Source organism: Meriones unguiculatus, chromosome 8, assembly GCF_030254825.1.
Source record: "Meriones unguiculatus strain TT.TT164.6M chromosome 8, Bangor_MerUng_6.1, whole genome shotgun sequence".
Classification (NCBI taxonomy): Eukaryota; Metazoa; Chordata; class Mammalia; order Rodentia; family Muridae; genus Meriones; species Meriones unguiculatus.
The window spans coordinates 7,392,779-7,407,965 of NC_083356.1; the positions used below are offsets into that span (position 1 = coordinate 7,392,779).

General features: G+C 44.7%; 1 protein-coding gene across 2 annotated transcripts in view; it reads left to right on the plus strand.

Annotated features, from left to right (window-relative positions):
• Positions 1-570: 570 nt before the first annotated feature.
• The window catches only part of Nell2 (neural EGFL like 2), a 293,369-nt gene continuing 278,752 nt past the window's right edge, over positions 571-15,187 (plus strand). Inside the window, exons 1-3 of one of the 2 annotated variants that reach the window (XM_060388752.1) lie at positions 571-829; positions 1,435-1,520; positions 1,918-2,046. In XM_060388752.1, coding sequence (XP_060244735.1) covers positions 1,457-1,520; positions 1,918-2,046 — 193 coding nt within the window. In that variant the 5' untranslated portion in view covers positions 571-829; positions 1,435-1,456. Of the gene's footprint in view, positions 830-1,067; positions 1,091-1,434; positions 1,521-1,917; positions 2,047-15,187 lie in introns of those variants that run through there. The other variant, XM_060388751.1, reaches the window with a different exon arrangement.

Here is a 15,187-nt window from a genome sequence, read left to right on the forward strand (position 1 = left end):
CACCGCAAAATTCAAGTAGAATTCGAAAAATACACTTGCCATTGATTTTTGTATTTATTAATTTGGTCTTCTAAGAATCATACATAACCCCGCGCTTTTAGTCCTAAGTATGGATTAGTAGTGAGTGCGGTCAACAGTGGGGTGGGGCATCTCAGTCTTCCGCTTAATGAAAATGCATTCATCCACCTACATATCTACCTACCTACCCACCAATAAATTATTCATCTATCATCCATCCATCCACAACCTACCCAACATCGTTTGTCCATCCATCCATCCATCCATCCATCCATCCATCCATCCATCCATCCATCCATCCATCCATCCATCCATCCATCCATCCATCCATCCATCCATCCATCCATCCATCCATCATCTTATCTGCATCATCTTTCATTTCCCTTCAACCCTTGCTACTTCGTGAGGTTCTGGACCTGAGCGCCAGTGGTCCTGGAGCTGTCCAGCAGCTCCTGGTTTCTGGCTAAGTTCTGTGTGCAGTCTGTGCCTGGAGGCTCTCCAGCGCCCCGCCCTGGGCAGAGATTCTCTTAGGCAGGGCTGGCCAGGCTTCCCCCGCTCACCACCTATCTCCGCCTGTCTCCTTCGCCTGTCCAGCTTCACCTAGGAGTCCTGGGTGCTTTGGCGGGGTTTCTTTTCCCGCCCGGGAGGGGGTGCCCTGCGCCCGGGGCTGCCTAGCAGCGGGAGAGTCTGAGTGCGGGTTTCCCTCTTTTGCCCGAGGCGGCCGGGCGCCTTTCTTTGCCACCTCGCCTCCTGCGGCTGGGTGGTCCTTTCTCTCCGCCGGGCTTTGGAGACACGCGCCCGATTTCGAGGGGTGAGAGCAAACGCCGCCTATCAACTTGGCACCTGGCATTGAGATCCCAGGATCCAGACCGGAGGCTGCGGTTACGGGCGGGCAAGGGTGGTGGAGGGAGGCTGCGGGCCAGGCTGGCTGGACCCCGCGCTGCGTGTGCGGGGGTCGGGGGGTGGGGTGGGGGGAGAGAGGCGCCCCGCCCGCGCCCCGGCTCGCGCCCCGCCCTCCCGGAGCGGTCTCGGCGGCTCCAGGCTCTCGCCATTGTCTCCGCCTTTCCAACAGGTTCGGGCGCGGGAGCGCGGGCGGGTGCGGGGCGGCCCGGCCCGGCTTTCCCGGGGCCGCCTCCCTTTCTCCGCGTGCGCTCCCGGGCCGCGTGGCTCGGCGGGGCGCTGCTCGGTGCAGGTCCCCTCGGGTCCCGGAGAGCTTGACCCGGCTGCGGCCCGCCGCGTGCGGGAGCGATGCGTGCAGAGGCGGCTCCAAGTTGGGCGCGCAGCCCGGGGGGGCCGCCCCGCTGGGTCTTAGGCGTCTGAGCCGGGGAGGCGACGGCGAGGCGGTCGCAGGAGGGGCCGGCGCTGCCTTCGCGCTTCGCTCCCAGCACCTCTTGGTTTTTATCTTTATTTTTAAAGAGGGAGACGATGGACTGAGCCGATGCACGCCATGGAGTCCCGGGTGTTACTGAGAACGTTCTGCGTGATCCTCGGGCTCGGAGCGGGTGAGTGGCCGCCGTGCTGGGCCGGGATGCTCCGCTCCGTGGGGTCGCCGCCCCGTCTGCCCCCTGGGTTGGGGAGCTCTGGAGGCGCGGGTTTGCAGTTGGGTCCCCTCCGTGCTTTTCCTGGGGACAGCGAGGCGGGGTACACCCTCAGGGTCTGTGGCTGAAGGGGAACTTTGCACAGAGAGGGGCTTAAAGTAGGTCACGGGAATGGGACCCAGCGCTCTGCTATTTTAAGCTTGACAGCGCGTCCAGGTAAGGATCTCCCGGTGCAGGAGCACTCGCCTCTTGTGAGCGCTTCCCAGTACTGTCGCCAAGACCCGTTCCTTGCTGCTGCTGTGAAGGCTTGCGTTTTAATGGCCCCTTTTCTTTCTCTCCTACCCCTCCTCACTCCCGGCAGCTTGGGGGCTTGGTGTGGACCCCTCTCTACAGATTGACGTCTTAACAGAGTTAGAACTTGGGGAGTCCACGGCCGGAGTGCGCCAAGTCCCGGGACTGCATAATGGGACGAAAGCCTTTCTCTTCCAAGGTAGGGCCCAGTGCGAAGCTCCCTGTGCAGTGGGGCGGGGGCGGGGCGGGGGCGGCTGGGGGCGGCTGGGGGCGGCTGGCCCTGTGGCTCCTGCTAACTTGGCATTCAAGCTGGGTGGAGGGTCCCAGCTGGGGCGAGGGGTCCGTGTGTGCCCAGAGCCAGGCTCTTTAAAAGTATTTTTTTCCTCGTTTCCCGCGCCCTCCTCCTCCTCAATTGGTGCACTTGGCGGTTCTGATAGATAGTGCCTTAATTACCGACTAGAAACTCTAGAGGCAGATGGGTGATTTGGGCGTCTGGGGAACAATAAATTGTAACACAAACGCCTCATTTGGGCAGAATGGATTTGGGAAGGAAACACAATAGCTCAATCTTGGTTAAGATACTGACCTCCTAAAGTTTTGGTGCCTTGGTGCCCGCTGAGAGGAATTTCTTTACGGTATTTTTACTGCACAAAAATCACTGTACTTGAAGAAAGACCACCATGGAAAGCTCCCCATTCCTCCTTCTCTGCCAGTGGCAAGGGGAAGGGAATGACACTGTTAAAATTAGTTTGAAATCGAGTCAATGGGATGCTCACCAGAAGAATAGCCCCCTATCACCATAATTGTATATGTAGGATTTTAAAACTTTTTTTCTTTTTGGAGTTATTATATATTGGCTATTCATAAACGTCATATTTCAAATTAAATTCAAATATGCTGTTCAGACAAAACTACATTCCAGTAAAAACAGCCACCAAATTGATTTAGTAGAGCTTTTGAAGACTTCTCAGCTTGTGGAAAGGTGCTTAGCTTGAGGGGCTAAAAGGTGGCTAAACTGTCCTTATGGCGAAGGACAGAGGAAGGTGTGAGGGGCAAGGTTTGGTTTCCTATCTCCATCGGATCAAGGCGACCTCCCCCACCGCACACGGGGTTTTCTTTTGCTCTTGGGAGCAATGGCTTGAAAAAAAAAGTCGTGCAACTTATAATTACAGAAGCGTTGGCTATGAAAAATGCAACCAACCCAGCACATCTGCCAACAAGAAGCAGACACAGGATGCAACTTAGATGTTTCTGTGGTGGCGCTGTTGCCTCATAGAGCTGGAGTGCCACCATGGACAGCAGCCCCGACGTTCTGTAGGCAAAGGGAGAAACTGACATGTGTTGCTTTTAAGAGGAGTTTGTTTTTTTATAAGAAATTAAAATGTAAGCTCGTTAAAAACAGGATTTCAGTTAAAGTTCTTAATTCGTGCTTTTATTGTGGCAAGTGTTGAGGATCTCTTCTTTACTTTCAGGTGCTTTGTGGAGGGTGGGGCTGGGATACTGAAAACAATGACCAAATATAATCAAGGAAGTAGAGCTCAATTGTCAGTAAAAATTCAGAGTTGAATAGAAATGTAATTAGGTATAGGCTTGTGACTTATGCTATGCATTATTTCTGTCTTTGATTTTTTTTAGTCTCTGCAGAAAAGGAGCTGAGTTATTTCAGGACTTGACAGGTTGAGTAAAGAAAGCTTTACAAGCCAAGTTTCTAACAATCAAAACACATTGTATTGAATTGTTTTGATAACCTCAAAGGTTCCCTTTAGGCTTCTTAAGAATACTAGCTTCCTATACAGGGTTTCTGTCTGCCACAAGTAGAAACCTCCAGAAATGTACATTTTATGTGAGAAAATTACCCAATTACATATTGGACAATTTGACAGTTTCTAGGCAATAGTCTCAGGGCACAAGCTTCTTTTGCTGGTTAATTTAAAACCTATTTATTTTTATATAAATAGTCAGCTTCTTTAAGGTACACATCATGCTAAAAAAAAAATACAAGGCAAATGCCATATATTTTCTTTGAATTGTCCTCAGCTGGTGGGAATCAATCTTCACTGGTGAACTTCTTTTGTTTCCTAGCCAATACCAAGCTCAATATTAGAAAGAGAAAATGCTTTGTAAATATGGTTTTCACTCAAAGATGTGAAATTGCACTTCCTGCCTCATTATGAAAATCACTTTCTGTATTAATCCCTATTTGCTGTCTACTGTGCCTTGTAAGGCAAATGTTACTGATATATTGATTGCACTTTAGTAATTTCTCTTACTATGAATTTGAATTCTGAAGTCAACGACAAGTGTCCTGAGACTGGTGGGTGGTTCTGCATTGCCTTGGAAAGGTCTCAGATGCTAAGCAAACAGTGTGCTTGTTAAGAACTCAGCCCTGCATTGTGCTGTTGTTTCACTGGATTCTGTGGGGTTTAGAGAGACAAAAACATTCAAACAGCGAGGAGTTTAGAGGTTCCATTTATAGTGAATTGAGAATGCTGCCAGTGCTTTTATATAGTGTGTAAAATGTCATAGCAGGAATAGAAACAAATTACAAAACCCAGGAGATGCTCACTGATTTCATACAAACTTCATGTACAAGCTTTCTGTACTAACAGATATATTTCAAGCAACGGGAAGTGATTTCTGAACCATCAGTTGCTTCTCCAACAGATAACGAAACTACGTTTCTATCTCTTCACATTGAAATGAGAAATCTCATATGTTTGCATCATGACTCTTACATATTTAATATTTTTCATTTTTGGCTACTTCATTTTTCTCTTTCTGCTTTCTGATATATATGCTCTTCAGTGTTTTGAAGCTATGAATCCTTTTTGTAAATTACTATGAAATATGAATCTATTACCCAACATTTTGTTTTATAGTCACAGTAAACCTATACTTCCAAATCATAACTTTTTATTGTAACAGCTACCATAATATCACAACACTGTTTTAATGTTGCTTAAATTTGATTTATAGTTGTTCTGAAAATGCGATGAGATTTTAAATTTAATCATTCCTTAATACATGTGGGTTTGGATTTATGCTTGTTATAATAATTACTTAGTATGTCTGGGCAGTAGTTTGGGGTTCTAGTCATTCTGGCTGTAATCTGACACATAGCCAAAAAAAAAAAAAAAAAAAGAAAGAAAAAGAAAAAACCAAACTACACTTATTATGCTTTTAAAGTATAGGAGTGTGTGCTGGCAATGAAAACCCCTGCAGCCTGGTATAAGGAGCTTCAGCTCTGAGGATGTTGCAGGTGTGAGTTGAGTTCTCCATCCCTTGCTTTGGAGCCTAGCTAGTGTTTTGCCAGATAATGATCACAGTAATTTTCTTCTCTCTGTGTACATGAGATACCACAGGGAATAAAGCACACACATAAAGTTAACATGGATTTTAGCTCTTTGATCGTAATAAATCATATAGGCTCCTAAAATAGATAATCTCATCTGTTTTCTTATGCAAATGCCTTCTGAAGTGTTTGTAGATTGTATAATCTCATTAACCCCTGAAGGGTAGATAAAATCAAAACATTTTCCCCCTTATTTGATAATTTAAAAGTAAACTTAGTAATTCTTCTTAAAGAACTTTTACTTTTAGGAGGAAAAAAATGTTCATAGGTATTTGGTGGTAGGCCAGTTTTGCCAGTAGGTGACTTTTTTACAGTAGGAAGGGGGTGATGAGGGATTGTCTTCAGTGAGTGTATAAGCTACACCTCTCACTGGGGTGAAAAGACACCTGAAAAAGCAATTTGAAGGAATGATTAATTTTGGCTCCCGTTTTGAGGGGGAAGTCACAGTGACAAGAAGGGCTGTGTGTGTGGCATGAGGAGCATGAGGAGGTGAGGGGTCAGACATTTTTGTGCATAGGAATCAGAGAGAGATGAGTGTGGGTGTTTTCAGTTTACTTTATTCCATTTTCCTTTCTATCAGTATGAGGCCACAGTTCCTGGGCCACCCACGTTCATGGTGGGTCTTTCTTAGTTAAACTTCATGAGAAACATCCTCTCAGATACAAAGAGAGGTATGTCTCTATCTCTGGTAATCCCAACTCCAGTTGACAGTGAAGGTTAATGATCATAGTTGGCATTTGTGAGTTCCAGGTAACAGCCCTGGATGCTTGTTGATAGAGTACAATAACACAGTGATTCAGAGATGAACTCAGAAACCAGGTAGCCCCAGGTGGAACGTTACGAGTTATGCTCCAAGGACAAGGGTACTTATTTTTCTGAGCTTTAGTACTCTTGATGATAAAATGAATGTTGTTATAAATTAAGTTCATTCATCCAAATTACTGTTTTACAAACTATACTTTGGGGTGTTATGTATGTAGCATATCAAGAAGTTAAAGCTTCATAGTACCTTACAATTAGAAACCAAACAACTGAAGATAGATAGCTTAATCATTATCAGGATCAATTACATGAAAAATTGAGAGCACAGTGGGGTCTGTGTTCTAGTTCAGGGAGGCTCAAGGTGAGAGAGATCTCTTTGAAGAATCATTTACAGTGATAGCTAGAGGATATGTATATCCTTTACATATATGAATAACATATATAAAGGATATATAATATATGTACATTCTATATATATATGCTGTGGGGATTCAAAGAAGAAAAAGAAGGAGGAGAAGAAGAAGAAGAAGAGGAGGAGGAGGAAGAGGAGGAGGAGGAGGAGGAGGAGGAGGAGGAGGAGGAAGAAAACATGAACAAATAGCATATCTCAGGCCCAGAATGAACATAGTGCATTAGAAATGGAAGAAATCTATAAGATTGGAGATACAGAGGTAGTGGTATAACAAGATGTAAATGTGTAAAGCAGGGGCCGGCATTCCATGTAGAGCACACCAACATAACATAATTGAAAAGTTAACATTGTACAAAGATGTTTTGTGTAGGTGGAATGAGGGCATCCTAGAGGGACTGCATACTCTTAACGGCTGGAACCTGAGAGCTTTGTTATGCCATGGGGACATTAAGGTTGCTCATGCACTCACCCAAATGATCTGCCAGGACTGTCTACATAAGCCTATGTAGTCTGCAGAGTCATCCGCAGAGTGCTGTGTGAGAAAGACTAGCCCAGCCATTGCTGCCTTTGAAGACGAAAGTGGTCCATGAGCACAGGAGGTCTCCAGGTACTTGAAAAGACAAGGAAACGGCTTCCCCGTTGAGCTATGAGAGGGAATACAAGCTATTTTCAGCTTGGTTTTTGTCCAGTGAAACTAATTTTGGACTTCCAACCTCCTGAATTGTGAAATGATAAGTATAGCAATAACTGATAACTACTGTATTTTGTTGCATAGATTTGGCTGCTTCTGTAAGAAATACATGAACGTGGGGAGGTGGCTTTGACATTGGGCATTGGGAAGATAGAGTTTTGGGGAGTGTGTCAGGGCTTCCATTTTTCGGCTTCAGATCGGCTGTAGTGCTTACTCTCTTAGGATCTTTTAAATTCTGTGTGGCCAGTTTCACTCCCAATGTGTCCTCTTTCACTTCTGATTTGTTTCCCTGGAATATGTTTTTGCTTACTTCAGCTGAAGTTATGTCAGTGCTGCTTATATTTACAAAACCTCCATAGGTCTCAGATTATTTTATCTGTCTGTTTTCTGCTCCCAGCTCTCATTTTTCTGTCTGTCTGTCTGTCTATCTCTTTGTTGTCCAATCCTCATTGTCCATTTCTTCTGTTCCCTTTGAGCTTCGTTTGTTATTCTTTTTCTAGGTCGCTTAGATTCTGCTCTGGTGAGGGACGTTCCTCATGGGTGGCTCCTTTTTCTTCCTATGGCAGAAAGGCAGCACCATCTCCTTTCAACCTCTTGTGTAACCACATTATTTTTTTCAGAGAGGAAGGAGTGCTCAGGACTTGCTGCTCTCCAAGGGCCTCCGTCAATACTGTCACTGTAGGTTTTACATTTCAGCGGCATCTTTTGAAAAGACACGTATATTCAAACCTGGGCAATGCCACCGTGTCTGGGAGAGATGTAATATGATATGGTATTTGATATGACTTCTGGGTTTCTGACCCCATCATGCATTGCCTGGTTTCCCAGGCCTAGCTAAGAAATCTCCACTGGAGCCCTGGTAACCTGCAGCACTTTATTCTGTGCCCTGGACAAACAAGCATCATGGGTGACACTGGGGTCTGCTGCTACCTTGACCAGCAGCCCGCCTGACTTGGACAACAGCTGCAGTGGCCTATGAGTGCCGTGAAGGCCAAAACACTATTTCCTTAGGCACCTTGTGCAAGCGTGGAACCTTGGACCTCTCTTTTCAAACAAAATCTTTCAAATAAGTTTGCTGTTTTTACATTATTGAGACTGTGATGGATGAAATTTTGCTTATTCGTCAAATGCCTTTAAGGCATCTTTTCTATTGTTCTAGTAAAAGGCACTTTACTCCCCCCCCCATTCCCCCACCGTGTGTGTGTGTGTGTGTGTGTGTGTGTGTGTGTGTGTGCGTGTGTGTATGTATGTGTATGCATGGCAATGCATGCTTGTAGAAGACAGAGAATAGTTTGTGGGAATTGAGCCTCTCCTATCATAGGGTTCCCAGAGACTGAACTTGGGTTGTCAGGTTTGGCATCAGGCTTCTTTTACCTCTTCTGTCTTTTGGTATTTCTTGAAGTGTGGTGAGTTTCTTCAGAACAATTGTGTACGCAAGCTTTTGTCAATTAAACCTAAGCTAGAGGAGTCTCCTGGGAAGCAGGAACCTCAGTGAGGAATTGCCTCTATCAGATTGGCCTCTAGGTATGTCTGTAGGAAACTTTTGTGAATAATGATTGATGTGAGATGGCCCTTCAACTGTGGGTGATGACACCCTTGGGCAAGCAGCCATTGGCTGTGTAAGAAAATTAGCTGAGCAAGCAAACCAGTAAGCAGAATTTCCCCATGGCCTCTGATTTAGTTCCTGTCTTTGTGTTCATGGTTTAACTTGCTGCCTTGGCTTCCCTTGATGATGGACTACTAATTGGAAGCCAAACAATACCTTTTTTCCCCCATCCTTGGTCAGTGCTTATCAGAGTAACAGAAACAAGCTAGAGCAATGATTATTCTTTTCTGGTTCAAGAACTTGAGGAATATTTTTATTTTCATAATATTCTCTCTTTGGTATTCCCTGATTCTTGTTTTTGAGTGTGTATTTGAAGAAGGGGCTTATTCCCACCTCTGTAGATTTGTTTGTATAGGGAAGCCCTTCCTTGGCCAGAAGGTCCAGAGATTCTGAGCAGGCCATTTGACGTTCTGTGTGTGGTGTTCATGCTAGCGTTCTTGGTAGTGCTGTCCTACCACGCAGGTAGTCAGAACGATTTTCTAGACCCACTAGTGTGGCTCTAGACTGATTGACTATCGAAGGAGGATCAAGATTCTGTGTTTAAAGGAATGGTCTGGAGCCCAAGGCTACAGAGAATACTGGTTGTTGATTTGGGCCTGATATCTCTTTGTGGGGATTCTGAATCTGAGAGTACCAGCCTAAAAACTAATGCTGTGTGCTCTGTGATTGCTTCATATTGGGGTGTATCTAGCTGGTCTAATTTTTAGGACATTGGAGGTCATCCTGGCACTACTAGGGGGTAGGGTATGTAACATCCATGGGTACCCAAGCCTGCAGCCTGAGTCTGTGAGTGCGAGCCTCCTACTTTACTTTGGGATCTGGGTTTATCATGAAGATAGGTCTGAAGTCCAACTTTGTCAGGCCAATCTGAGCCTAGAGTCATGTGTTCTGGTCTGATGACAGTATAGTCTGAGAGGCTCAGTCTGTGGGTACTAGACTAGATCCTGGGACCATGAAGGTCAACTCAGTGTTTCATTTCACCAGGACAGGTCTGTTTGGGGATGTGTTGCCGAGGTGGTTCCCACCTCCCTTCCTTTCTTCTAAGAGACGAATCTGAATACATATTCTCCAAAGTTGGGGAGCATGTGGTAGGGGCATAAAACCACCCATGCTACCCTCTTCAGTATGTCTTTTAAGTCTTCTGTACTGTCATCTGAGTCCTTTAACATCTCAGATGGTATTTTCACATGAGATTACTGTCCAAATTGGCGTTCTTTCTCTATACCAAGAATAGCACTTTTGATTCTTGGCTCACCATCTGGCTGATGTGCTGTTCCTAGGACTTTTGAACTGATTTGATTTATATGATAGGCTGGAGAGATGGCTCAGTTCTTATGAGAATGTCTGCTCTTCCAGAGGACCCTGGTTTGACTCCCAGTCTCAGTAATTGCTCACAACCATCTGTAACTCCAGTTTCAGGGAATATATGTTGTTGTTGTTGTTGTTGTTTTTTTTTTTTCTGGCCTCCTGCATACTGCATGCACATAGTGTGCAGACATACATGCAGGAAAAACACTCAATACACATGGAATGCAAATAATAAATTTCAAACAAAAAATTTAAAATGTACATAGTTTTAAAAATAATTTATTTGCTGTCCTAGTGGGAAAAGATTTGCAGTAGTTGGCAATCATGTGGACATGCTTTCTTGTCGATTTTATGTGGACCTTCCACAGCTGGTAGACAGCGTAGTCGGTTGCATGATAATTTCCCGCTGAGAGTCACATGCCGACTCTCAGCACCTGTGCATATTATCCCATACAGCAGAGGAGAGTTAAGTTTGAAGACGGAATTAAGGTTATTTAGGTGGTCAGCTAGCTTTAAGAGGATTTTTCTTGTATTAATATTATCTGGCCGGTTTGGGCAATCAAAACTTTTACCCCGGTAGAGGAAGACATTTGAGTCACTGTCAATGTGACACAACATGAGAGTTGCTGTCTTTGAGGGCGGGAGCAGACAGGAACCAGGGAGTGTGGGCAGCATCAGTAAGCTGTGAAGAGGAGGGGACACAAGCACTGCCAGCCCTTCCTTCCTGAATCCCAGTTTGAACTTCTGATGCCTGGACTGTGAGGCAGAATGTTGGTCTACTTCTGCCTCTGTTCTTGTGGTGATTTGGGACAGCATGGGTAGAGTAGTAGAGTCTACTTTGGACCTGAGAATTCATGTATAATTGAATGCAACTTTTTTTTTTGAGCTCTCACCCAACTCTCACAACAGTTAAAATTATGTTAATCATTCTTCAAAGTAAATACAGAGTCTGTAATGGATTTTCTCCAGGATTTCTCCATGTGCTAATTCTGAGAACAAACGTTAAAACTGAGTGACACTTAAGAAATATCATTTCTTCTCCCCAAAGTTAATCCAGGAGGTACAGTTAGAAGGGGAAAAGAGAGCACGCACATTTGTCAGTGGGTTAGGCTGTAATTATACTGCTGGGCACTCAGTGGGCATGGCAGCTCAGTGTTGACAAGAGCAACAGCAAATGCATGGGGCTCTGATGGACACCACCTGGGTTTGACCTAGAGCCGCTGTAGACATTTGGGAGGGTAGTGGTAGTGCATGTCACAATCAAAGTTTCACTTGCTAATCACCGAGGTGATGAGTTACTTGGGACTCTCTTTGGCCAGTATCTTGTGGGCACCTGTGCTTTCTCCTATTCTAGCTATTATCTGTCTGTCATTCAGTACTTACTAAGTTGCTAAGTGATGGCTCAGCACAAGACATTAAGCCCTTATGGCTGTAACACACTTCCTGTTGATTTACTCCTACTTAGCACACAGCATATATTTCTTACTCTGATTCTAGTTTAAGGAACTATAGGGGAAGGAAAGAGCAAAACACAGCTCCCATCTATCCCCTCTGAGCTTCTGAAGGTCACTGGAATCCTGGGCATGTAGACTCTGACTCTTGATGGTACCTCTGCCAACGCTTTGTGGAAGAGAAGTGCTTCTCCCCTTCTCCCCCCAAAGGGAAGATATGAAATGAGGGCTGAAAGTTCTACTCAGCTGGTCTTGACAAAGGAAAGAAATGATAATGTTAATTCCAAGTTAGTGTTCATATGCAGTAGCAGCTAGGAACAAAGGCTCTGGAGAAGGGCATGCTGGGGTCCAGTCTTAGTTCCTTGTCAACTAGTTGCATGAACTTGATCATATTAAGGAGGTTGAGGCAGGGGGTTCACAAGTCTGAAGCTAGACTAGATAAGTCAATGAGACCTTGTGTCATGATGCATTCTTGCAAGGGAAAGAACAGGAGTGTTCAGATGCACAGAGTGTGTCTATCTCTTTAGTAGAATACTTTGTTAGCACACAGTAGGACCCATGTCTGCTGCAGGGCAACATAAGAAGTGCCTATGTAAATCACAGCTAGAAGGAATGACAGGTACCAAAGAACAAAAAATGGAAACAATTCACATTCGTGTTACTGAAAGATAAACTAGATATACTCTGCTGTTTATAGTGACCAAATATTAGCACAGAAGAAAGAACGAGGCTCCTAGAATCTCCCCTAAGAAGCTTCTTCCAATCCAGAATAACAAAAGAAAGCATCTAATGGGCATTGTAATCTGTATTGTAGGTTTCTCTATTGCTATGATAAAGACCTGGGGAAGTAAGGCTTTGTTTGTCTTTCACATCCCCATCACAGTCCATTGTTGAGGGAAGCCAGGGAAGGAGCAGAGGCAGGAACATGGAGGCAGGAATTGAAGCAGGGGCAATGGAGGAACACTGCTTACTGGCTTGATTTTCTTGGTCTTCTCAGCTTGCTTTCTTCTATGACTCAGGACCCACCTACCCATGGGAGGTACCTCCTGACATGTGCCTGTTCCAGAAGTGTGACAACAGGGAGAAAGGCACTGTAGTTCCCCTCTGTAGTCACCTTAACTTCTGGAGCACAATCAGGTTGATCTTGAGTTTTCAGTCCTGTATTGTGGAGAGAATTGTTAAACATTCAGAAAAGAAGGGGAAACTGCATTTACCTGGTTGGGCTGGGCTGTCACCCATGCTTGCTAGGGATTTGCTGTTTGGTATGCTATGGATGTAGCCTGTTGGTTGGATTTATCAGTGGAAGAGAACTGACAGAATGAGGCAGCATTCGGTTGGCTCCCATCACATGATCCAGGTAGTCCATCAGTGGTTGTCTGACACAGGAGACGCTGAGAATCTGTTGCTCAGTCTGCTCCAGTCTACTTCAGCAGTCCCAATCTGGTGCTCAAGGCTGGGGAGACTCACGGGGAGCTGCTGGTCTCCAGTCTAGATTAGAGTCCCTAAGACGTTGGTTCTCTTATCAGCAAAGGAATGAGGCAGCAATCAGGTAGATGAGATTAGTAGTGAAGTGAGGGTAAACAGGCAAAAAAGCAAAAGCAAAGTTTCCTTCTTCTGTGTCCGTTGATCTTGGCTGCCACCAGAAGGTATAGCCCACATTTAGCTTGGGTCTTCTTGCATACATAATCTGATAAAAAAAAAAAACCTTCACAGGTGTACACAGCAGCTTGTGTTTTAGTTAATTTCAGATACAGTCAAGTTGACAGCAAAGACTAGCTCTCATGTAGACATGTTGGTCATAGGTAGGTAAGACTGTAGGGAATCTTGAGTGGTAGTGGAGAAGACAGTATAATTTTGACATGGCTATTGAGGCAGTGGTTTTGACCCTATGCTTTTTTTTTTTGGCATCCTCTTTGAACATTTTCTTCTCTCCTTCCCTTTCCCCATCTCTCCTTTTTTGAGTGATGCATGAGTGTGTGTGCACAGATGTGCCTTCCTTTGTATAGGCCATGGTGCTCAGAGCTGGATTCTGGCTATTTTTTTTCTACAGCTCTCCTCCATAGTTTTTGAGATAGGGTCTCTCACCAAACTTAGAACTTGGCATTTCAGCTGGATGTTTGGCTAGCAATCTTTCAGTATCCTCCTGTCTCAGAATCCCCAGCACTAGGAGTACAGACACATACCTCTATGACCAACACTGATGCGGATGGTAGGGGTAGAACTGAGATCCTCATGCAGTTATCACTTTACTTCCTGAGCCACCTCCCCTCTCCTTTTTGCTACATTCTGTCTCTATCCCCCTACCATCACTCATGGGATTGATTGCTTTAGCCTCCTGACTGCTGTCTCTGCTTACTTGCCTGTTCTCCTCAAGCCTGCTCTCAATTGTGGTTGCTTAAATGATTCATCTAAGCACTCAAAAGGCTCTGCCTGTCTGAATCTTACATTCTGAGATAAGCAACACTGTTGTGGGTTATTAATATTTATTATCGATTTATCTTTTAGTTAATCAACAGTTATTCCTAAACCAGCTGTATACCCACATTACCACACAGAGACTAGAATTTTTTAAATTAACCTAGAGCACAATGCTGGGCAATAGTTGCTCTATCCTAAACCTCCAATCCTGCATAGTTTCCTCCCATTCAGATTTCACCCATTATACTTGCTTTTAGTTATATCTTAGGTCTGGTTCATCTCTCCTCATGGCTCCAAGTCCTCTCCTCATGGTTCCAAGTCCTGTCCCCCCATCTCTACTCTCTCTCCCCCTACTCCCACTTGCTTCCTTCTCCTCCCCTCCAGAACAGGATGTCCCACCCCATTCTTTCCATTGCACAGCATTGACTGGTTGTTTTATTGATGATTCAGAAGGCAAATGGTGGCATGTTTACACAAACTTGAGACAGGTGATGCTTAGAATAAGCATCACAATGCAATCTCTGGATTGAAACCAGATAGTGGAGTAGAGAAATCACCTTTTGAATGAACAAGGGTACATTCCACAGGAATATTATACCAACACAACACATATACAGAACACAAATGTTGCTACTGATTTATTCCAAACCATGATTTCATTTAATTAAAAATGAAAGAGGAAGTCATTGTGTCTACAGAGTCCCAAGTAACTACTCTACCCTCATTCTATTACCTTCTAAATAGTTTATTCCCCACCCCTTCTCCCTTTCTCTCAGTTTGTCAGTTCCACTGGTCTCTTCGCTATTCCACAGACAGGTGCTTTCCTGCTCAAGGGGCTGCATTGGCTCCTCATTCTCCTGGTTTACACTGCCTTCAGATATCTACATGCCTTTCCCTTTGCTTGTTTCCCAAGCTTCTTTTAAGGATACATTTTCTAAAAGAGGCCTAGTCTGACCATCCAGTGAGAATGTAGTGTGCTTTCTGTTGGACAAGTATTCTTGATCAGCCATACTCTGTTCTCTTAGCTTCTCTAACATTTATCATCTGACACACTGTTATACTCAGTTTTCATTTTCATTGTTTATTATCAGCCAGCTCTACCAGAAAGCTACAAAAGGATGTGGATTATTGTTTTACTCACAATTACGTATCCAGGAGCCTAGTGTTTAGTGAGAACTCTGTTCATACCTGATAAAGGGGCATTCTGTCTTGGCTTTGATATCTTGGAGTTTGGAAGTCTGTCTTGCTTCGTTCTGAAGTCTCCTAGTCTACAGTCTCTACACAATGTGCTCAGTAAACCTGCAGTGAGCAGATGCTCTGACAGTACTTGAGTCATGGGA